Source organism: Lithobates pipiens, unplaced genomic scaffold, assembly GCF_037356315.1.
Source record: "Lithobates pipiens isolate NorthernLeopardFrog02 unplaced genomic scaffold, aLitPip1_a1.2 Scaffold_18, whole genome shotgun sequence".
NCBI lineage: Eukaryota > Metazoa > Chordata > Amphibia > Anura > Ranidae > Lithobates > Lithobates pipiens.
In genome coordinates, this window is record NW_027507758.1 from 615,608,725 (window position 1) to 615,634,086 (window position 25,362).

Here is a 25,362-nt window from a genome sequence, read left to right on the forward strand (position 1 = left end):
GGTATGTGGTGTGTTTGTGCTGACATGGCGCGGTGCATCATCCGTGATGTTTAGAGCATCACTACTGTGATGTCGTTGCCGACATGGGTTTTATCAAGGATTTAATTAGACAACGTTGTATTATTTTATCTTAGTCTAGGTGTTGGTGGTGGCTGCCTAGTTTTTGTATTTTCAGTGTAATTTTTTTTTGTTTACAATTGTGCAATAAAATTTCCCTTAACAAGCAGCTTGGTCTGCCCGTGACTTCTTTTTCAGAGGGTTCTATTCCGCCTGTACCTATATATCCAAAATACGCACCTTCCAAACCAATGACACCATAAAACTAATTCACTCCCTGGTCATCTCCCGCCTCAAATACTGCAACTCCCTCCTCATTGGATTACCTCTAAATAGGCTATCTCCCTTCAGTTCATTATGAACGCTGCTGCCAGACTCACCCACCTTACCAACCGCTCCGAGTCTGCTACCTCTCTCTGCCAATCTCTCCACTGGCTTCTGCTCACCCAACAAATTCAATTCAAAATACTAACAACTACCGCATTTTTTCGGACTATAAGACACACTTTTCCCCCCCAGAAATATGGGGAAAAATGTGCCTGCGTCTTAAGGTGCGAATATGCGATTAGCACCGCCCCCCCCCCCCGCGATCCGGAGCGCTCCGCGGCTTTGGCCTAGGAAAGGCCGCGGCTTCGGCCTAGTTCCGGAGTGGCGGCCATCTTGGTGCACCCGCCATTTGCAATGTGATTGCTCCATCAATGATGACGCCGGTTCCTCTCTCCCCTCTGTCTACAGATCTGTACAGTGGAGGGGAGAGATCGGATGGCAGCAGCGCTGTGGGCTGCATCTGTAGTGCCCACAGCGCTGCTCTGTGACAAGTGCAGTCACAGCTATCACTCCGTACCCTGCCAATACTCTGCAGTACCCTGCCAATACTCTGCAATACTCTGCCAATACTCTGCAATACCCTGCCAATACTCTGCAATACCGTGCCAATACTCTGCAATACCGTGCCAATACTCTGCAATACCGTGCCAATACTCTGCAATACTCTGCAATACTGTGCCAATACTCTGCAATACCGTGCCAATACTCTGCAATACCCTGCCAATACTCTGCAGTACCATGCAATACTCTGCAATACCCTGACAATACTCTGCCATACCCCACCAATGCTCTACCATACCCCGCCAAAACTCTGCCATACCCCGCCAATACTCTGCCATACCCCGCCAATACTCTGCCATACCCCGCCAATACTCTGCGATACCCTGCCAATACTCTGTCATACCCTGCCAATACTCTGCCATACCCTGCCAATACTCTGTCATACCCTGCCAATACTCTGCAATACTGTGCCAATACTCTGCAATACCCTGCCAATACTCTGCAATACCGTGCCAATACTCTGCAATACCGTGCCAATACTCTGCAATACTCTGCAATACTGTGCCAATACTCTGCAATACCGTGCCAATACTCTGCAATACCCTGCCAATACTCTGCAGTACCATGCAATACTCTGCAATACCCTGACAATACTCTGCCATACCCCACCAATGCTCTACCATACCCCGCCAAAACTCTGCCATACCCCGCCAATACTCTGCCATACCCCGCCAATACTCTGCCATACCCCGCCAATACTCTGCCATACCCCGCCAATACTCTGCCATACCCTGCCAATACTCTGTCATACCCTGCCAATACTCTGCAATACCCTGCCAATATTCTGCCATACCCAACCAATACTCTGCAATACCCTGCTAATACTTTCTATGGTAATTAATAATCTGTAAAAAATTGGGTATCTGGCGGCTCGGTTCAATATTTCTAACTTTCTATGGTAATGGTCACTCTGCATTTTCTATGGTAATGGTCACTCTGCATTTCATGGGCACTGGAAAATATTTTAGTACACCATTTGGTTCAGAATATTTTTTTTCCTTGTTTTCAACCTCTCAGGTGCGTGTTATAGAGCGAGAAATACGGGATTTACAAAGACATCCACAACTTGGTCCCCAGCTACATCACTAACCTGGTCTCAAAAACTAACCAAATCATCCTCTTCTCATCTCCTGCTCTCTAGCTCCCTCATCACCTCCTCCCATACTCACCACCAGGACTTCTCCCATGCCTCTCTCATCCTGGAACTCCCTCCTGCCACCCAATAGAACTCCCCCAATCTGTCTATCTCCTATTCTGTCCACTTTTAGACAACCCCCTGAAAATTCATCTCTTCAGAGAAGCCTATGCGCCCTCCACCTAACAACTGTACTTGTATTTTCTCCATCAGCTCAGCCCCCACAGTTATTACCCTTTGTATCACTTGACCCCCATTCCTAGATTGTAAGCACTAATGTGGAGGGCCCTCTGATTCCTCTTGTATCGAATTGTATTCTAACTGTACTGTCTGAACTCATGCTGTAAAGCTCTGTGCACACTGGTAGCGCTATATAAATCCTGTATAATAATAATTCTAACCTGTTATCTGTCTGTCATCTGTTAGCAGTAAATCTACAAAGTCTTATCAGCACTTATATAATCACACTGAACCCAGAGAACTGGGATTGGCACATCGTAAATGTGTAACGAACATTCAAGTTTTGTCACGCTCCAGAACACACATTATTTAATTCCATTTAGGATACCTGGCAGCAGGGCCAGGACAAGGGGTGGGCAGGAGGGACAGCTGCCCTGGGCGCAGTGGTTCACTGTATGGATGGGGGCACCAGTGAGCTCGTTCTGATATAAGGCTTTTTGATAAGCAGATGACTGCTGAGGGTAGCATCCTCTAAACTCACACATAATAAAGGGGGAGGAGGGGTGCATTTTGGCTTCTTTGCCCTTGGCGTTTGATGACTTTGTCCAAGCACTGCCTGGCAGGCAATAAAATCTCTTACACTGGGCAAATTTATATCGTAAAGACATTTAGGCTGATCTATACTGATAGCCTGGGTTACTTGACCTGCAAATGGCCCCTTTTAAACAGATTTTTCAAAAATTTACACACAATTCATAAACAGTGATACATAAAGTTATGTAATAAGCCTCTATCTGAAAGCCTTACCATTTCAAGAGTAGAGAGGTGCTAATCACATTTAGACTATCAAATACAGGAGACAGAATACAGTACATTTTACCCCCCAGGGAAAATAATTATTTGATCCCCTGCAGATTTTGTAAGTTTGTTCACTTTCAAAGAGAGTCTATAACTTTTATCATAGGTGTATTTTAAATGATAGAGTCCAGACTATCAACCAAAAATCCAGAAAAAACACGATGCAGTTCAGTGAGTAAAATTGGTGGAGAAACCCTTGTTGGCAAGTACAGACGTAAGATGTTTCTTGTAGTTGGTTACCAGGTTTGCCGCTGCCGATTGTTGGACGCGGCTTGATCCAGCTCTGCCGCAACCCAACACAATCTGGCTGCAAACTACGCTCCCTTGGTCTCTGTGATTCTGCTTTATCCTGGTTCTCCTCCTACCTATCTCAGCGCACTTTCAGTGTCACTTACAACTCCATCTCCTCCGCTCCTCTTCCTCTCTCTGTTGAGGTACCCCAAGGCTCTGTCCTTGGACCCCTCCTATTCTCGCTCTACTCCTCTTCCCTGGGCCAGTTGATAACCTCCCATGGTTTCCAATACCACCTCTACACCGATGACACCCAGATCTATCTCTCCACTCCTCAACTCACCACCTCGATCTCCTCACGGATAACAAACTTACTAAATGACATACGGGGATGGATGTCACACTACTTTCTCAAACTCAATCTTTCTAAAACTGAGATTATTATATTTCCTCCTTCCCGGTCCCCCCCCCCCCCATGACTTTACCATTAAGATTAACAGCACAACCATTGGTCCCTCCACACATGCCAGGGTGCTGGGTGTAATGCTTGATCTCTTCTTCAGCCCCCACATCCAATCACTGCCATACATGTGTAGACGCCATAGTTTTGACACACCAACAAGATGCCCTTATACAACCATGAGCCTATACTTGGTCTCATAATTGTATTGTAAAAAAAGTAGCTGAAAAAACAGCGACTAATAAACTCCGCGCCACTAAAAAAAATTTAACCAATACTCAGTGGATCAAATATGCTAAATAAAACACTGATAGCTGCTCCCTAAAAAAACAAGAAAAACAACTTGTCGTGCTAAAAATATACTGATGGTAGGGGCGCTTAAGCAAATATAAGTATCAATCAAAAAATGTGAGACTTCGATAATCATAAAACATCTAAAGTGATAAACAACATATCACAACACTACAATAAACAAAAAATTTACAACCAAAATGTATAATAAGAACAGTAATAAATAAATAAAGTTCCGATTGGGTGGTGACACCAAAAAGAAAACAAATAAACTTATATAGATATAAATCCAAAGTCCAAAACAGTGATTTTTTCAGTGAAAACTCCTTCTGAATCCATAAATCAGAAAAAAACTGGAATCTTCTATAACGTAATGACACGTCCCTTCACCAAAAACTTATGGACATAGAAAAAACACCCCACTTGTGAAGATAAAGATGTCTTCTTACCACAGTGGATAGGAGCGGTTCCGAAAGGACAATATATGCGATTAAAACGGAACTGTGAGGAAGAGTCTGACTTCCATTCACAAGCTAAGGTTCTAACCAGTAGGTTCTTGGAAAAAAGGCTATTCACAAAAAACACTAGAGAAAGTTGTAACACAGGTGTCACAGATGGACAGACAAACTTTACTGGTATCAAAAGCCAAACCAGAACACCAAGGAGCTATAGCCTTTGTGACAGGGTTCAATAGGCAGTATAGAGAAGTAGAAACCATTTTTAAAAAATATTGGCCTATCTTACAACAAGATAAAGATTTGGCCTCTATTATTCCACAGAATCCCAAATTTATCTACAGAAGGGCACCGGGCCTGAGAAATCAACTAGCCCGTAATGTCCCCGACCCCCCAAAAAAACTTGTAACCTTCCTTGATGGATCCGGCTTCCATTATTGCACGAGATGCAAAGCCTGCAAGACCACCAGAGGACCCGGTTCATCAAGGAAGATTATTCAGTTTCAATCCCAAGTCACTAAGCTGGAGTATAAAATTAAACCACTAATCACGTGTAACTCAGATCATGTAACCTATGTGCTAGAATGCCCTTGTTCCATGCAGTATGTAGGTCGAACGACTAGACAGTTAAGAATTAGAATTAATGAACATCTTACAAATATTAAGAAAGGATTTCCCAATCATAGCGTGTCAAGACATTTCAAAGCACATCACGATAGCGATCCTTCACTCTGTAAATTTTATGGGATCGATAAGATCTCAAAACATTGGAGAGGAACCCACATGAAAAGGGAAATATCAAAGAATGAAACGAAGTGGATATATAATTTAAAAACTATGCAGCCTCTAGGAATGAACATAGAGCTCGATTTAAATTGTTTCTTGTCCAATGATTGAAAAATTTCCCCGTATTTCTTGATTTAGGCATTTTTTTGCCATTCCTCCATTTGTGGATTTATTTGGCGTTTTTTCTGGCCTTTGATGTGGGCTTTTTGTTGTTTTTCCTCACATCTGGAGCCAGAGATATTGCCGGACATCTTTTTGGTAATGGCATTAATACATTAAAGAATTATATATATATTTTTTTATAAGAAAATTATAATTAACCAGTCAGGTAAAAAATCCCTCTTTCTTTTGTCTAATCAGTGGTAGAAAATTCTCATACTACAGACTGACATCTAGAGGTTATTTGGTAAATTACAAGTAACTTATCTCTTGTTTTTTTCTAATGGATAAACCCATCGGATTAGCATATGTGTATTTTTTTAATTTTTTCTTTTCACTGTCTAATTTCTAATATGTACAACTCATCCCTTCGTTTTTGGGATAATAATGTTTTAATGTCTATTTGCTAGTTATGTTTTAATGAACCATGTATTGTTGTTAGCCTTAAGTGGGACTGAGGCTGCGCATTAAATTAAGTGTCTCTCGATTGGTCTATGGATTGATCGAGACACCATAAAGAACGCTGACTTTGTGACTGGGTATGCTTCCTGATGACGTGTCAAACGAAACGTACGTCGAGGCGGTATCCAGTCACGTTCGTACACGTTTAGTTCCGGTCGTCCTTGGTCATCGGCTGCTTCTTGGTGGAACGCACGCCCTACACCACGAGGAACTACGTATCCATTACGAAACGTTTGTTTTAAGCAAGCAGCCCCAGTGCCAGGTCGGGCACCGGCATATGTAAGCAGCCATTTGGCCTTGTTTTTTAAAATTTACTTTTATTATCAAACGGTGTTACGCTATGGATTTTTGTTTGGCTTTTTTTGTATGACCTATCTGAGTCTATGAGGAGAAACTTCTGTTCATATGAGGTCCACCTTATTCCATGTGAGCAGGGAATCAACCTGCATAAGCCTATTTGACTATCTTTTTAATTAAAGTAGTCAACAGCATCTGGTAAGAAGACAACTTTATCTTCACAAGTGGGGTGTTTTTTCTATGTCCATAAGTTTTTGGTGAAGGGACGTGTCATTACGTTATAGAAGATTCCAGTTTTTTTCTGATTTATGGATTCAGAAGGAGTTTTCACTGAAAAAATCACTGTTTTGGACTTTGGATTTATATCTATATAAGTTTTTGTTTTCTTTTTGGTGTCACCACCCAATCGGAACTTTATTTATTTATTACTGTTCTTATTATACATTTTGGTTGTAAATTTTTTGTTTATTGTAGTGTTGTGATATGTTGTTTATCGCTTTAGATGTTTTATGGTTATCGAAGTCTCACATTTTTTGATTGATACTTATATTTGCTTAAGCGCCCCTACCATCAGTATATCTCATAATTGTATTGGCAACTTGCTTTCTGGAGATGATGCCTTTGCAGCCCGTCATTGGCTGGATTTCCTACCACGGACAGCTTCATTTGGCCCATTTCTCACACATAGCTCAGCTCGGTACAATTCATATCCTTTAGCATACGTCCCCTGAGGAAGTGTTTTTACATGAAACGCGTCGTCATCAAGGCTGTAGCTATATGCGCTAATAGGATTCCAATCTGATATACCATTTTTTATACAACCTTTCAGTGTTTTACTTCCGTTACAACTTGTTATGTGCTGCTCAGCTTTTATGTGTTTACATACACTATATATTGCTTTGATCTTAACCATGTATTGCTACGTGTTACTATACTAATATCTGGTTATGGATGTATTTTGGTCATGCTATATGCTTATGTACACGCTATTTGTATATATGTTATTTATTACTCAATACATGCAACATCACCTGTTTAATTAAATTTTTTTACCCCTACCAGTCCATTGCTTCATTTCAAGTCCCACTGTCTTATTTTCCATTACACGAATACAGGATGGTGGTACATCATTGATGTAACCTCATTTAAAGTCCCAAACGCCCCCTTGGGACACCCCCCCTCTCTTTTTACTTTTCCACATCCAATCACTGGCTAAATCCTGCTGCCTTAACCTCCGCAACATCTCCACAATTCGCCCCTTCCTGACTAATGACACCACAATGCAACTTATTCACTCCTTGATTATTTCCAGCCTTGACTACAGCAACTCTCTCCTTATTGGCCTACCCTTATGCAGGCTCCTCCCCCCGTTCAGTCTATTATGAATGCTGCTGCTATACTAATACACCTATCTAATCGATCCATGACTGCCGCCCCTCTCTGCCAATACCTTCATTGGCTTCCCCTACCCCACCGTATAAAATTCAAAATACTAAATACAAGGCCATCCACAACATCGCCCCAGCAACATTACCAACCTCATCTGCAGATATCGCCCAAATAGCCCCCTCCGCTCCTCCCAGGACCTCCTGCTCGCTAGACACGGGCGCTGCCAAAAAATGTATTTGGTTTCGTACGAAAAAAAAAAAATCATAATTTCGTAATTCGTGTACGAAATTCAATTCGGATTCGTACGAAATACGAATTTTCGTTAGATTTGTAAACTTTTCGTTAAAATAACGAAAGTTCGTTATGATGAATTTATCATTATGAGGGGTTCCCACCGTCCCTGTGCTGTGCTGACTTCCTCTGATTGGTGAAAAAAGTCATGTTTCTGTTCATTTGGATCTGAAATTCGTTAACGAAATTTCGTATTTTATATGAAAATTCGTAAGCATAGAAATTCCCATAGGGTTCCCACCATCCCTGTGCTGAGTTCCCAGGTCTGTACACCCGCTGTATGTCCATTATGAGGGGTTCCCACCATCCCTGTGCTGAGTTCCCAGGTCTGTACACCCGCTGTATGTCCATTATGAGGGGTTCCCACCATCCCTGTGCTGAGTTCCCAGGTCTGTACACCCGCTGTATGTCCATTATGAGGGGTTCCCACCATCCCTGTGCTGAGTTCCCAGGTCTGTACACCCGCTGTATGTCCATTATGAGGGGTTCCCACCATCCCTGTGCTGAGTTCCCAGGTCTGTACACCCGCTGTATGTCCATTATGAGGGGTTCCCACCATCCCTGTGCTGAGTTCCCAGGTCTGTACACCCGCTGTATGTCCATTATGAGGGGTTCCCACCATCCCTGTGCTGAGTTCCCAGGTCTGTACACCCGCTGTATGTCCATTATGAGGGGTTCCCACCATCCCTGTGCTGAGTTCCCAGGTCTGTACACCCGCTGTATGTCCATTATGAGGGGTTCCCACCATCCCTGTGCTGAGTTCCCAGGTCTGTACACTCGCTGTATGTCCATTATGAGGGGTTCCCACCATCCCTGTGCTGAGTTCCCAGGTCTGTACACCCGCTGTATGTCCATTATGAGGGGTTCTCACCATCCTTGTGCTGAGTTCCCAGGTCTGTACACCCGCTGTATGTCCATTATGAGGGGTTCTCACCATCCCTGTGCTGAGTTCCCAGGTCTGTACACCCGCTGTATGTCCATTATGAGGGGTTCCCACCATCCCTGTGCTGAGTTCCCAGGTCTGTACACCCGCTGTATGTCCATTATGAGGGGTTCCCACCATCCCTGTGCTGAGTTCCCAGGTCTGTACACCCGCTGTATGTCCATTATGAGGGGTTCCCACCATCCCTGTGCTGAGTTCCCAGGTCTGTACACCCGCTGTATGTCCATTATGAGGGGTTCCCACCATCCCTGTGCTGAGTTCCCAGGTCTGTACACTCGCTGTATGTCCATTATGAGGGGTTCCCACCATCCCTGTGCTGAGTTCCCAGGTCTGTACACCCGCTGTATGTCCATTATGAGGGGTTCTCACCATCCTTGTGCTGAGTTCCCAGGTCTGTACACCCGCTGTATGTCCATTATGAGGGGTTCTCACCATCCCTGTGCTGAGTTCCCAGGTCTGTACACCCGCTGTATGTCCATTATGAGGGGTTCCCACCATCCCTGTGCTGAGTTCCCAGGTCTGTACACCCGCTGTATGTCCATTATGAGGGGTTCTCACCATCCCTGTGCTGAGTTCCCAGGTCTGTACACTCGCTGTATGTCCATTATGAGGGGTTCCCACCATCCCTGTGCTGAGTTCCCAGGTCTGTACACCCGCTGTATGTCCATTATGAGGGGTTCCCACCATCCCTGTGCTGAGTTCCCAGGTCTGTACACCCGCTGTATGTCCATTATGAGGGGTTCCCACCATCCCTGTGCTGAGTTCCCAGGTCTGTACACTCGCTGTATGTCCATTATGAGGGGTTCCCACCATCCCTGTGCTGAGTTCCCAGGTCTGTACACCCGCTGTATGTCCATTATGAGGGGTTCTCACCATCCTTGTGCTGAGTTCCCAGGTCTGTACACCCGCTGTATGTCCATTATGAGGGGTTCCCACCATCCCTGTGCTGAGTTCCCAGGTCTGTACACCCGCTGTATGTCCATTATGAGGGGTTCTCACCATCCCTGTGCTGAGTTCCCAGGTCTGTACACTCGCTGTATGTCCATTATGAGGGGTTCCCACCATCCCTGTGCTGAGTTCCCAGGTCTGTACACCCGCTGTATGTCCATTATGAGGGGTTCCCACCATCCCTGTGCTGAGTTCCCAGGTCTGTACACCCGCTGTATGTCCATTATGAGGGGTTCCCACCATCCCTGTGCTGAGTTCCCAGGTCTGTACACTCGCTGTATGTCCATTATGAGGGGTTCCCACCATCCCTGTGCTGAGTTCCCAGGTCTGTACACCCGCTGTATGTCCATTATGAGGGGTTCTCACCATCCTTGTGCTGAGTTCCCAGGTCTGTACACCCGCTGTATGTCCATTATGAGGGGTTCTCACCATCCCTGTGCTGAGTTCCCAGGTCTGTACACTCGCTGTATGTCCATTATGAGGGGTTCCCACCATCCCTGTGCTGAGTTCCCAGGTCTGTACACCCGCTGTATGTCCATTATGAGGGGTTCCCACCATCCCTGTGCTGAGTTCCCAGGTCTGTACACTCGCTGTATGTCCATTATGAAGAGTTCCCACCATCCCTGTGCTGTACTGACTTCCTCTGATTGGCGAACAAAACACCAGTCACAATTCTGTTAATTTGGATCCAAAATTCGTTAACGAAATTTCGTATGAAATTCGTAAGCATAGAAATTCCCCATAGGGTTCCCACCATCCCTGTTCTGACTTCCTGGGGTTTTAACTTTTAGGTTCATTAACTTTTCGTAACAATTACGAATTTTCATTATGATGAATTTATCATTATGACGGGTTCCCACCATCCCTGTGCTGTGGTGTCTTCCTGGGTTTTTAACTTTTAGTTTCGTTAACTTTCCGTTAATTACGAATTTTCGTTATGAATTTGGATCCGAAATTGTAAACGAAACTTCATATTTCGTATGGAATTCGTATTCGTACGAATGTACGTTATGAGAGGTTTCATTATGAGGGGTTCCCACCATCCCTGTGCTGTGCTGTCTTCCTGGGTTTTTAACCTTTCGTATCGTTAACTTTTCGTTAATTACGAATTTTCGTTATGAATTTGGAATCCGAATTTCGTAAACGAAATTTCGTATTTCGTATGCATAAAAATTTGTATTTTTCGGATTCGTACGAATGTCCGGAAATTCGTACTAATTTTCGTTTTGTACGAAACTAATTGCACATGTCTACTGCTCTCTAGCTCCCTTGTTGCCTCCTCTCATGCTCATCTTTAGGACTTCTCCAGAGCCTCTCTCATCCTCTGGAATTCCCTGCCCCGGTATATCCGGTTAGCCCCTAACCTGTCCACCTTTAGGAGATCCCTGATACTTCAAATCATTCCCTTCATCTATTACCTTTTGTACCACCACCCCCTCCCTTTAGAATGTAAGCTCTACGAGCCGGGCCCTCTTGTCCCTAATGTATTGAACTGTACTATAATTGTGCTGTCCTCCCTCTACATTGTAAAGCGCTGTGTAAACTGTTGGCGCTATATAAATCGTGTATAATAATAATAATAATAATAATAATAATAATAATATAATAATAATAATATAATAGTCCATGCAATCCAGTGAAGGACACCCTGGCAGTAAAACATTTTCCACACTCAAAATAGAAATATAGTTATTTGTCTGTGTAAGATCTTTGATGTATGGTATAACAAAGTCTAATTTCCATCTATAGCATTTTTCACATTCAGAACAACTTTGATGTATACAAGATATCATTTCTGTGAAAAACATTTCCCGCACCCAGGACAGGAAACCAGCTTCTGCCTGTGTGGAACCTCCGATGTGTGTGAAGATGGGACACCTGTGGAAAACGATATCTTTCCTCACTCAGGGAAGGAATGTGGCTTCTTGCATGCAGGAGAACTTTGATGTTTGGCAAGGTTTGATTTCCTTGAAAAACATTTCCCGCACCCTAGACAGGAATACGGCTTCTCCCCCGTGTGGGAGAGCTGATGTGTGTAAAGATAGGAGGCCTGTGAAAAACATTTCCCACACTCAGGGCAGGAATAAGGTCTCTCTCCCGTGTGAGATTTTTGATGCCGAACAAGGACGGATTTCTGTGAAAAACATTTCTCGCATTCAGGGCAGGAATACGGCTTCTCCCCCGTGTGAATCCTCTGATGTGTGAAAAGACTCCACTTCTCTGAAAAACATTTCCCGCACTCAGAGCAACAATGAGGCTTTTCCCCCCGTGTGAGATCTCTGATGTTTAACAAGGTCTGATTTCTGTTTAAAACATTTCCCGCACTCAGGACAGCAAGATAGCTTTTTCCCTTTACGAAACGTCTGATGTCTGTAAAGATGGGACAATTGAGAATAACATTTCCCACACTCAGGACAAGAGTACGGCTTCTCCCTTGTGTGAATCCTCTGATGCCTGTGAAGACTGGACTTCACAGGAAAACTTTTACCGCATTCAGGACAGCAATACGGCTTTTTCCCCTCGTGAGACCTCTGATGTACGAAAAGATGGGATTTCTGTGAAAAAGATTTCCCGCACTCGGAACAGAAAAATGGCTTCTCTCCCGTGTGCATCCTCCGATGTCTATAAAGTATGGATTTCTCTGAAAAATGTTTCCCGCACTCAGAGCAGCTATAAGAGCTTTCCCCTGTGTGAATCTTCTGATGTCTGTGAAGTCTGCACTTCTCTGAAAAACATTTCCCGCACTCGGCGCAGGAATAGGCCTGCTCCCCTTTGCACATCCACTGATGTCTGCAAAAATTGGACTTCTCTGCAAAAAAATGTCCGCACTCAGAGCAGAAATAAGGCTTTTCTCCTGTGTGCGATCTTTGATGTACAACAAGTCTGGATTTCCATGTAAAACACTTCCCGCACTCAGAGCAGGAATGAAGCTTCTCACCCCTGTGAGATCTCTGATGTTCAGTATGACTTAATTCAAAGCTAAAACGTTCCCCACATTCAGGACAGGAAAATTTCTCCTCCCCCTGAACTCCGGCACCAACCCTCACAGTACGAGGTCCATCCACGGAGTCAGAGGGATTTGATGGTCCATCCACACTGTGAAGTCCACCGTCCAGTGCTGAGCTTGTTGTCTTTTCTCCTACACAATCTCTTGTGATGTCCTCATCCTCCATTTTACAGCTTAGAGGTAAAGTGAGACGATCCTTTGACGGTTCCTCGATGGCGTGTCCTGGAAAATAGAAAAAACACGATCAATAGACACAAGAATATTAATTCAACTAAATCAACATTCCATCGGGATCAGGTAGATTTTAGTGAGCAGATGTTCTCTAGGGATGTCCCAACTTCACCTCTTCAGTCAAAGGTCCTTTGGTCCTCCTCCCAGACAGGGGCATTGCTAGGTGGCAAAAGGACCAGGGGCTTCAGCCCAGAGTCCAAGCCAGAAATGGGGGGGGGGGTGTTGTACACGACGCAGGTTTTTTTTGGCTGGGCCGTGACACTGACGGTAGTGACTTACATACACTAACCTACCTACACTGACGGCAGTGACCTACACTCACCTGCCTGACCTACATACACTGGACATACACATACACTAACGGTAGTGACCTACCTACACTGACTTGCCTGACCTACCTACACTGACCTACCTACACTGACTGACCTAACATACACTGACATTTACATACACTGACCTACCTACACTGACATTTACATGCACTGACCTACCTACACTGACATTAACATACACTGACCTACCTACACTGACATTAACACACACTGACCTACCTGACATTAACATATACTGACCTACCTACACTGACATTAACATACACTGACATTAACACACACTGACCTACCTACACTGACATTAACACACACTGACATTAACACACACTGACATTAACACACACTGACCTACCTACACTGACATTAACACACACTGACCTACCTACACTGACATTAACACACACTGACCTACCTACACTGACATTAACACACACTGACCTACCTACACTGACATTAACACACACTGACCTACCTACACTGACATTAACATACACTGACCTACCTACATTGACATTAACACACACTGACCTACCTACACTGACATTAACACACACTGACCTACCTGACATTAACATATACTGACCTACCTACACTGACATTAACACACACTGACATTAACATACACTGACCTACCTACACTGACATTAACACACACTGACCTACCTACACTGACATTAACACACACTGACCTACCTACACTGACATTAACACACACTGACCTACCTACACTGACATTAACATACACTGACCTACCTACACTGACATTAACATACACTGACCTACCTACACTGACATTTACATGCACTGACCTACCTACACTGACATTTACATACACTGACCTACCTACATTGACATTAACACACGCTGACCTACCTACACTGACATTTACATACACTGACCTACCTACATTGACATTAACACACACTGACCTACCTACACTGACATTTACATACACTGACCTACCTACACTGACATTAACACACACTGACCTACCTACACTGACATTAACATACACTGACCTACCTACACTGACATTAACACACACTGACCTACCTACACTGACATTTACATACACTGACATTTACATACACTGACCTACCTACAACTGACATTAACATACACTGACCTACCTACACTGACATTAACACACACTGACATTAACACACACTGACCTACCTACAACTGACATTAACATACACTAACCTACCTACACTGATGGCAGTGACCTACACTCACCTGCCTGACCTACATACCCTGGACATATACATACACTAACGGTAGTGACCTACCTACACTGACTTGCCTGACCTACCTACACTGACCTACCTACACTGACTGACCTAACATACACTGACATTTACATACACTGACCTACCTACACTGACCTACCTACACTGACATTTATATACACTGACATTTACATGCACTGACCTACCTACACTGACATTTACATACACTGACATTAACACACACTGACATTAACATACACTGACCTACCTACACTGACATTTACATACACTGACCTACCTACACTGACATTAACACACACTGACCCAGGGGCGGATCCAGAGTCTAATCTCGGGAGGGGCACTGCTATAAAATATGTTTTTTGGGGGGCAATTTATATGGGAAATGGCTGGTATTGGCGCTTCAATCATTACGGCACCATGGTTGTTATGGTGTCAGGATGATTGAAGCGCATTATTTCTATTAATACATTGTAATATAAAATTAAATGGTTCAACTCACCATAATGCAGAATCAGTGGGAGCCCTGAGGATGTCACTTGCCATGTCGCCTGCCACCAAACGTGGATTGTCACTTGTCACCAAATGCGGATTGTTACTTGCCACGTCACCTGCCACACATTGCGGATTGTCACTTGCCACGTAGCCTGCCACACATTGCAGATTGCCACTTGCCATGTCACCTGCCACACATTGCGGATTGTCACTTGCCACGTCGCCTGCCACCAGATGCGGATTGCCACGTAGCCTGCCACACATTGCGGATTGCCACTTGCCACGTCACCTGCCACACATCGCGGATTGTCACTTGCCAAGTTGCCTGACCCACATTGCGGATTGCCACTTGCCACGTCACCTGCCACACATTGGGGATTGTCACTTGCCACATCACCTGCCACACATTGCGGATTGTGACTTGCCACGTCACCTGCCACACATTGCGGATTGTCACTTGCCACGTCGCCTGCCACCAGATGCGGATTGCCACGTAGCCTCCACACATTGCGGATTGCCACTTGCCACGTCACCTGCCACACATTGCGGATTGTCACTTGCCAAGTTGCCTGACCCACATTGCGGATTGCCACTTGCCACGTCACCTGCCACACATTGGGGATTGTCACTTGCCACGTCACCTGCCACACATTGCGGATTGTCACTTGCCACGTTGCCTGCCACACATTGCGGATTGCCACGTCACCTGCCACACATTGCGGATTGTCACTTGCCACGTTGCCTGCCACACATTGCGGATTGCCACTTGCCACGTCACCTGCCACACATTGCGGATTGTCACTTGCCACGTTGCCTGCAACATATTGCGGATTGCCACGTAGCCTGCCACACATTGCGGATTGTCACTTGCCACGTCACCTGCCACACATTGCGGATTGTCACTTGCCACGTCAACTGCCACACATTACGGATTGTCACTTGCCACGTCACCTGCCACACATTGCGGATTGCCACTTGCCACGTAGTCTGCCACACATTGCGGATTGCCACTTGCCACGTAGCCTGCCACACATTGCGGATTGTCACCTACTGGTGGTCTTTTGTTGGGTCCCAGAGTGAACATAGGCAGCAGAGAGATGATGCAATCTCTCTGCTGCACACAGCTTCCTACACAGTGAGGGCGGAACTGGAGGGACGCAGGGCAGTGAGAGATGATGTCATCTCCCTGCTCCCCTGCCTGCTGGCTTCCTGATTGGCCAGCAGCCCTCCTAAGCCGCCCAGCTGCCCCCCCCTCACCCGTCCACTCAGCGCGGGTACCCGCGGAACCGGCCGCGATTGGACCCGCGGAACCGGCCGCGATTGGACCCGCGGAACCGTCCCGCGGGTACCCGCGGAACCGGCCGCGATTGGAGCCGCGGAACCAGCCACGGGTACCCGCGGAACCGGCCGCGATTGGAGCCGCGGAACCGGCCGCGATTGGACCCGCGGAATCAGCTGGCGGTATTCTCGGGGGGGCAATTGACCCGTTGCCCCCCCCCTGGATCCGCCCCTGCACTGACCTACCTACACTGACATTTACATACACTGACATTAACACACACTGACCTACCTACACTGACATTAACACACACTGACCTACCTACACTGACATTTACATACACTGACATTAACACACACTGACCTACCTACACTGACATTAACATACACTGACCTGTCTGAGCCGTGGTGTCACAGCAGCCAGTCCTCAGAGGAGGAGCCGAGGAGAGCGGCTCGCCCGAGCGCCAAGCGGGGATGTGGCGCGGCAGCCTCTTTGTAATTCCCGCCTTCTGGAGCCAACAGCGCCTATGATGGACGTCACACGTCCCGCGGTCCCGGCATTGGACCAGTGGGACGTCCATCATAGACGTGCAGGCTCCAGAAGGCGGGACCTGCTCTGGCACTCGGCCGCACTCAGCGGCGCTCGGGATCAGATTGGTCCCGGCGCTCTCGCCTACCCTGCAGAGCTGACACTCGGGGCTATAGGGGGACACATTCGGGGCTTCAGCCCCCCCAGCCACCCCCTCCCGACGCCCCTGCTCCCAGATCACTTCTACATTTACACAGCCTTGTCAGAAGAGCAGAAACCAATGAGGACTGGGAGGTGCACGCTCTTCACACAACCAAAAGCCTAGGCACTGGGTCATGTGATCTCTGATAATGAAGAGGTTCAAATTTTCAGACTTGAAGGGCTGTTGGCCTAGGAAAAGTGACCATAGGCCAAGGCTTCTGGTGACAATCAGCACCGGAGGGCGCTTGGAGAAGTGTTTTCTATTATATTATAGTATTGAGCTCAAAGAAGTGAGACCAGCCTAGAAAAATGGTACTTGGAACTAGGATTGGAACACAACTTCATACTGCCAGCTGAACCCCAACATCTGCATAAATAGGGAAGAGAATGTGAATGACTATGGGGTTCTGTCCCACCTAGTTGTATTTTTTCTGTGCTGGATTGAACTGCATCATTTTACTATTGTTTGATGTATGCCAACATCCAGTGGTAGTCTAGGGCCACTACAATTTGGTTACAGATGTCATTTGGTATCACTCTCTGTCCTTCCCTCTCGGATAGTGTTACATAGTTATACAGTAGGTGAGGTCGAAAAAAGACCATCAAGTCCAAGCTATGTGTGTGATTATATGTCATTATTACATTGTATATCCCTGTATGTTGTGGTCATTCAGGTGCTTATCTAATAGTTTCTTGAAATATCAATGCCCCCCGCTGAGACCACCGCCTGTGGAAGGGAATTCGACATCCTTGCCACTCTTACAGTAAAGAATCCTCTACGTCAGTGGTCATCAACCCTGTCCTCAGGGCCCACCAACAGGCCAGGTTTTATGTATTACCTTGGGGAGATGCAGACTAGAATACTGCAATCACTGAGCAGCAAATGATATCACCTGTCATGTATTTCAGTTATCTTGCAAACCTGACCTATTAGTTGGCCCTGAGGACAGGGCTGATGACCACTGATCTACGTAGTTTAAGGTTAAACCTCTTTTCTTCTAATTTTAATGAGTGGCCACGAGTCTTATTAAACTCCCTTTCGCAAATTTTTTTTATCCCTATTGTGGGGTCACCAGTACGGTATTTGTAAATTGAAATCATATCCCCTCTCAAGCGTCTCTTCTCCAGAGAGAATAAGCTCAGTGCTCGCAACCTTTCCTCATAACTAATATCCTCCAGACCCTTTATTAGCTTTGTTGCCCTTCTTTGTACTCGCTCCATTTCCAGTAATCCTTCCTGAGGACTGGTGCCCAGAACTGGACAGCATACTCCAGGTGCGGCCGGACCAGAGTCTTGTAGAGCGGGAGAATTATTGTTTTATCTCTGGAATTAATCCCCTTTTTAATGCCAAATTTCTGTTTGTTTTGCTAGGCACAGCAATGGCATGCAATGCCAAGCTGCTGCTATCATCTACTAGGACCCCCAGGTCCTTTTCCATCCTAGATTCCCCCCAGAGGTTCTCCCCCCAGTGTATAGATTGCATTCAGATTTTTGCCAACCAAATGCATTATTTTACATTTTTCTACATTGAACCTCATTTGCCATGTAGTTGCCACCCCATTCATTTGTTCAGATCTTCTTGCAAGGTTTCCACATCCTGCGGAGAAGTTATTGCCCTGCTTAGCTTAGTATTGTCCGCAAATACAGAGATTGAACTGTTTACCCCATCCTCCAGGTCGTTTATGAACAAATTAAATAGGATTGGTCCCAGCACAGAACCCTGGGGAACCCCACTACCCACCCCTGACCATTCAGAGTGCTCCCCATTTATCACCACCCTCTGAACTCGCTCTTGTAGCCAATTTTCAATCCATGTACTCACCCTATGGTCCATGCCAACCGACCTTATTTTGTACAGTAACCGTTTATGGGGAACTGTGTCAAATGCTTTTGCAAAATCCAGATACACCACGTCTACGGGTCTTCCTTTATCTAGATGGCAACTCACCTCCTCATAGAAGGTTAATAGCTTCTGCTATTTTCTGCAGATTTTTTCCTTCAGATTTACCAAAACCATATAATATGAGGTCAAACCTTAGGAGTTTCAATTTGTATGCAATCAGGCAGGCCCTTGCACTACATGGTTTTGGTAAATCTGAAGGGAAAAAAAAAAATCAGCAGAAAATCTGATAGTGTGTATGGGGCTTTAGTTTGTACAATCCCAGCTAGAGCTTCCTAGTTTCTTCCATTTTCCCTCAGTCAGTGTTCGTTCCGCTCAGAGACGGGGATTAGGAAATTCATTGTCTTTTAAAACTTCTAAGAACTGGAAAAAACATCCTCTGTTATTGCAATTAGATGAAGCAAAACTGTGCTGGATTCAACTTCCGTGTCTTATTGAAGAGTTGAGCTGCCTGTGGATGGCACCAAGTCAATCAGTGACCATACTCTGGAGGACAGACTTGGCCTAAGGAGGTATTTGAATGCATAAAGCTGAAATTTGGAACAGAACAGTGGGGGGGGTTTAGGTACTCCTTAGTTATTCATATTGAGGGGCTGGATCTGAGGGTGCCCAAATCTTTAAAAAGGGGGCTTCCAGGTTCTGATGAGCCTCTGCCTACAGAACCCTGCAGCTAGGTTTGAGAGGAAGAGACCCTTGTCCCCATTGTTTACATCAGCATTTACCCGTTTTCCTCTCCGTGAGACGATCGCGGGTATCCTCGTGGACATATAGTCCGCGGGACCCGCAGTCGGACTCACGGAGCTTGCTATACAGACTTTGCGAGATCACGTACAATAACATGATTTCGTGCAGCCGAGCCGAGCCAACCTGTTGCAGTCAATATTTAAGGAACACTTTGAAAACACATCATTGCAGCAACTCAAAATGGTCCTCAGTAGTTTGTATGGCCCTCACGTGCTTGTATGCATGCCTGACAACGTCGGGGGAATGCTCGTGATGAGACGGGTGGTGCCCTGGGGTATTTCCTCCCAGATCTGGACCAGGGCATCACTGAGCTCCCGAACAGACTGTGGTGCAACCTGGCGACGTTGGATGGACCAACACATTATGTCCCAGAGGCGTTCAATTGGATTTAGGCCAGGAGAGCGTGGGGGGCCATTCAATGGTATCATTCTCCAGGAACTGGCTGCATACTCTCGCCACATGGGGCCGGGCATTGTCGTGCACCAGGAGAAACCCAGGACCCACTGCACCAGCATAGGGTCTGACAATAGGTCCAAGGATTTTATCCTGATAGCTAATGGCAGAGAGGATGCCATTGTCTAGACTGTAGAGGTCTATGTGTCCCTCCATGGATATGCCACCCCAGACCATCACTGACCCACCACCAAACCAGGCATACTGAATGATGTTCTCCGCGGCTTCTCCAGACCCTTTCACGTCTGTCATATGTGCTCAGGGTGAACCTGCTCTCATCTGTGAAAAGCACAGCGCGCCAGTGGTGGACCTGCCAATTCTGGTGTTCAATGTCAAAGGCCAATCGAGCGCCACAGTGCCAGTGTCATGGTCGATCTGTTGTTCCGATCGTACATAGGAAACCTGTCCGCAGGATTCCCTTGCGGAGAACTCGTCGGTATCCTTGGGCGCGCGTTAGCGCGAACGAACGCACGCGAGTACACGTAGATACGAACAGGCGCACGCGGGTGCGCGACGGCACGAACAAGCACACGCGGGTGCGCGACGGTGCGAACGGGCGCACGCGGGTGCGCGGGGTCACGAACGGGCGCACGCGGGTGCGCGGGGTCACGAACGGGCGCACGGTTACCCGCGGGGGCACGCAGACTCGCCGTGCGACCGTTCTTGGCGCCCAAAGGGCTACTTAAGGAACCAGCTTCTGTTCCTTCTTGCTGTCCTGCCTACAGCGTGTCCGGTGATTCCTGCTATCTGTTTCTGTTGTTCCTGATTACCGTTACCCGGCCTGTTCCCGACTTCATTGATTGCTGCCTGCCACCGACCTCCTGCCTGTCTGACTACGTCTCCGTCTCCTCCCATGTACTTCTGCTGCCCGCCTGATACCGACCCGGCTTGTTCCCGACCTTGTCTTCTGCCACCCGTTGTTCCGGCCTGATTGCTAGTGCCTGCTGAAACCCGCTGACTGCCACCTGCTGTTCCAGCCTGACCACCAGTGCCTGCTGTTCACACGGACCTCTGTCAGCTGTTCCAGTCATCCACCTGTGCCTACGGTGTGACCGCATCCCCAGCTGCTATCGGGTATCTACCCTCCAGGGCCTCCGTGGATCTCTTGCTGCTACTGGTCCGACCTACTATATCCCGGCTTGGCACTTGTGCCCTCCGAACTCTTGAATCCCTGTCTCCACTTCCAGGGGCTCTCGAGCCGGAGGCTTACGAGGAGCCGCTCCCTGCATTCTGGGCTCTCCTACCAGGTACGTGACAGTACAGGACAGCCATGTCCGAGCCCACGCAGGGAGCCTCCCCTATGGACGAGCTTTGCCGCCACTTAGCTGGCCTTACCCAAGCAGTGAAGAACTTGCAGGAAGGTTACGGCCGACTAGAGGAACAGGTCCAGGCCCTGTCTGCTTCAACACCAGCTGTCTCCGGACCCTCTGCTCCACCTTCGGTGGTGATGATGCCGCCTGAACCTAGGGTTCCCACTCCGGAACGATTCTCCGGCAACCGGAATAAATTCAGAGCCTTTCGTAATTCCTGCGAACTCTTTTTTGCTTTACAACCCAGGACTCTCTCTCTCGAGGCAACCAAGGTGGGGTTTGTCATCTCACTACTGACAGACGAACCCCAGGCCTGGGCCCATCGTCTTCTGGAACGAAAGGACCCCTCTCTGGAAACTCTGAATGCCTTTTTCCAAGCGATGTCTCGGCTGTACGAGGACCCCCAGCTTGCTGCCACCGCAGAGGCAGCTCTGCATGAGCTCCAACAAGGTCGCAGGCCCGTGGAAGATTATGTGTCTGAGTTCAGACGCTGGAGCTCCGACACGGACTGGAATGACTCAGCTTTACGATACCAGTTTCGTATGGGTCTCTCAGAATCGTTGAAAGACGAACTGGCTCGAGTGGGTAGCCCCGAGACCCTAGAAGCACTCATAGACCTCTCTGTTCAGATAGACAGACGCCTAAGAGAACGCCGCCTGGAGCGTTCTTCTACAACTTCTCGCCCTGTCTGGATGATGCCACGTGTCCCAAGTTCCAACCATCCGGTCCCTCCTGCTCCTGCTATGCCCACTCCGGATTCTTCAGAACCCATGCAGCTGGGGCTACTTCGTCCATCTTTGACGCCTGAGGAACGCCAACGCCGCCGGACCGGCAACCTTTGTCTCTACTGCGGAGAACCGGGACATTACGTTCGTACTTGCCCTGCCAAAATGCGTAAGTGCCTTCTCATCCCTCCTGTTTCCTCTCCCGCCTTGCTTAATAACACCTCTTATCTGGCTGTACCTCTTCTTTTGCAGCTCTCAGGAAGGACTGTCAAAACCAATGCAATTATTGACTCTGGGGCTTGCAGTGGCTTCGTGGATTTGTCCTTTGCCTTAAGTAATAACATCCCTCTTCGGCCTAGGGTGAAAGGACTTTCAATATATCTGGCCGACGGTTCCATCCTTAAGTCAGGACCAGTGACTCAGGAGACTTCCCCACTGCTTGCCATTGTTGCTGGAACTCACCAAGAACTTTTGTGTCTGGATGTCATTAAGTCTCCTTTATTCCCTGTTATACTAGGCATGCCCTGGTTGAAGGCTCACAACCCACACATCGATTGGTCCACTGGAAAGATTGAGTTCCCTTCTGCCTACTGTCTTCAGCACTGTTTCCCAGTTGACAACAAGGACTCTTCTTCTCTACTCTGTTTAGAAATGGACGCTGAGGTCCGACAGGCTGTACCCAAGGATTACCATAACTTCTTGGATGTATTTAGCAAGAAGGGCGCTGAAACCTTACCCCCACATAGGCCATATGACTGCCCTATAGAATTGCTTCCTGGGGCAGAGATTCCCTTTGGAAGAATTTTTCCCTTATCCGAAACAGAATTGGGGACCCTGAAAACCTACTTGGACGACAACTTGGAGAAGGGTTTCATCCGACCTTCCACCTCCCCGGCAGGCGCGGGGATCTTCTTCGTTGAAAAAAAAGACCACTCCCTACGCCCATGTGTGGACTACCGGGCACTTAACAAGGTCACTATAAAGAACCGCTACCCCCTACCATTAGTGCCCGAACTATTCCAGAGACTGGGGTCAGCCGAAATATTTTCCAAACTGGATCTTCGGGGTGCCTACAACCTTGTCCGCATCCGAAGGGGCGACGAATGGAAGACTGCCTTCCGAACTTGTTTTGGGCACTTCGAATATTTAGTTATGCCTTTTGGTTTGTGCAATGCCCCTGCCACATTCCAACATTTTGTAAACGACATCTTTAGAGACTACCTTGATTTGTTTGTGATAATTTATCTAGACGATATCCTGATTTTTTTCTCCTCTTTAGCTGAGCACCGGGAACATGTGAAGAATGTCTTAACCCAACTCCGTCTCCATGGTCTGTATGCCAAGCCCGAAAAATGCGTTTTCGAACAACGAAGCATCCAATTCCTCGCTCTGATTATCTCGGTGAAGGGGATAGAGATGGATCCCCAGAAAATTTCAGCTATCCTGGATTGGCCCGCTCCTTCTGATAAGAAAGGGGTCCAACGATTCGTAGGGTTTGCCAATTTCTACAGGAAATTCATCAAGGGGTTCTCTTCCATCATCTCCCCCATCACCGGACTGACCAGACAGGGTCAGAAGTTTCAGTGGACTTCCAAGGCACAGGAGGCTTTCAAAACCCTGAAAGACTTGTTTGTATCAGCCTCGATCCTAAAGCACCCCGACTCGACTCTGCCGTATATCCTAGAAGTGGATGCCTCTGAAATAGCGGTCGGGGCGGTGCTTTCCCAGAGACAGGGGCTTAAGTCTCTCCTGCATCCGGTCGCCTTCTTCTCCCGCAAATTATCTGAGGCAGAGAGAAACTATGATGTCGGTGACCGTGAAATGCTGGCAATTAAGGCTGCACTCGAGGAGTGCCGCTACCTCCTTGAGGGCGCCACCCACCCGATCCTGGTCTATACCGACCATAAAAATCTAGAGTATCTTAAGACTGCCAAAAGGCTGAAACCAAGACAGGCCAGGTGGGCACTCTTCTTCTCTAGGTTCGTGTTCCACATCACCTACCGTCCAGGATCAAAGAACGTTAAACCCGATGCCCTGTCCCGCATGTACAGTGAACCAGAGGGTCCCTCATCCCCTGACACCATGCTCTCCTCTGGGAATTTCCTTTTGCTTCAGGGAGACTTACTCTCCCAAATTAAGCAGGCCTCCATCGGTCCGGTCCTCCCACCTGACACTCCACTAACATCCAGAGATGGTCTCCTTTGGCACCAGGACAGGATCTATGTTCCTCAAGAAGTACGAGCCTCGGCCCTCAGCTCCTGTCACGACCATTTGCTGGCCGGCCACTTTGGGGTACTTAAAACCATGGAGTTGCTTCAACGTACATTCTGGTGGCCACAGATGAAGAAAGATTGCAGGGAATATGTGGAGGCATGTACCACGTGTATTCGGAATAAAGGCAGTAAATCGAAGGCTTGGGGTCTGGTGAAACCACTACCCGTCCCGGATAGACCATGGAGGATGATCTCCATGGACTTTATCGTTGAGTTGCCACCTTCTGAGGATTACTCCACAATCTTTGTGGTGGTGGATAGGCTCTCCAAAATGGCTCACTTCTTGCCTATGAAGGGCACTCCTTCGGCCGCAGAGATGGCTAAGACTTTTATTAGGGAGATTGTGAGACTTCACGGCATCCCTGCTAATATTACATCAGATAGGGGGGTGCAGTTCACGTCTAGGTTCTGGAGAGCGCTCTGTGGGGCCCTGAAAATTGAACTCCGTTTCTCCTCGGCCTACCATCCCCAGACCAATGGCCAGACTGAGAGAACCAATCAAACGCTGGAGCAATATCTGCGTTGCTTTTCTTCTTTTTCCCAAGATGACTGGGCATCGCTTCTACCATTAGCGGAGTTTGCATACAACAACTCTATTCATTCCGCCACCAAGCAATCTCAGTTTTTTGCAAATTTTGGCTTTCACCCACTTTTTCTATCCAATAATCTCCCCGAATGTTCAGTACCGGCTGTACAGGAAGACCTCAATTTCTTCAAAACTAATAATAAACTCCTACAAGAGACTTTGACCAAGACACAGGAATACAACAGGGAGGTCTTTGATAAGAAGAGAAGGGGGGAGCTTGA

At 47.0% G+C, this 25,362-nt stretch overlaps 2 protein-coding genes across 2 annotated transcripts in view; both read right to left on the reverse strand.

Annotated features, from left to right (window-relative positions):
- LOC143986837 (uncharacterized) overlaps window positions 1-25,362 on the reverse strand; it is a 548,778-nt gene that overhangs the window by 253,493 nt on the left and 269,923 nt on the right. The window lies entirely within an intron of this gene.
- Window positions 6,786-25,362, reverse strand: part of LOC143989274 (uncharacterized) — a 59,498-nt gene continuing 40,921 nt past the window's right edge. Inside the window, 2 exon segments of the mRNA XM_077489349.1 lie at window positions 6,786-12,096; window positions 12,098-13,059. Of these exon segments, the coding sequence (XP_077345475.1) occupies window positions 11,731-12,096; window positions 12,098-13,059 (1,328 nt within the window). The 3' untranslated portion in view covers window positions 6,786-11,730.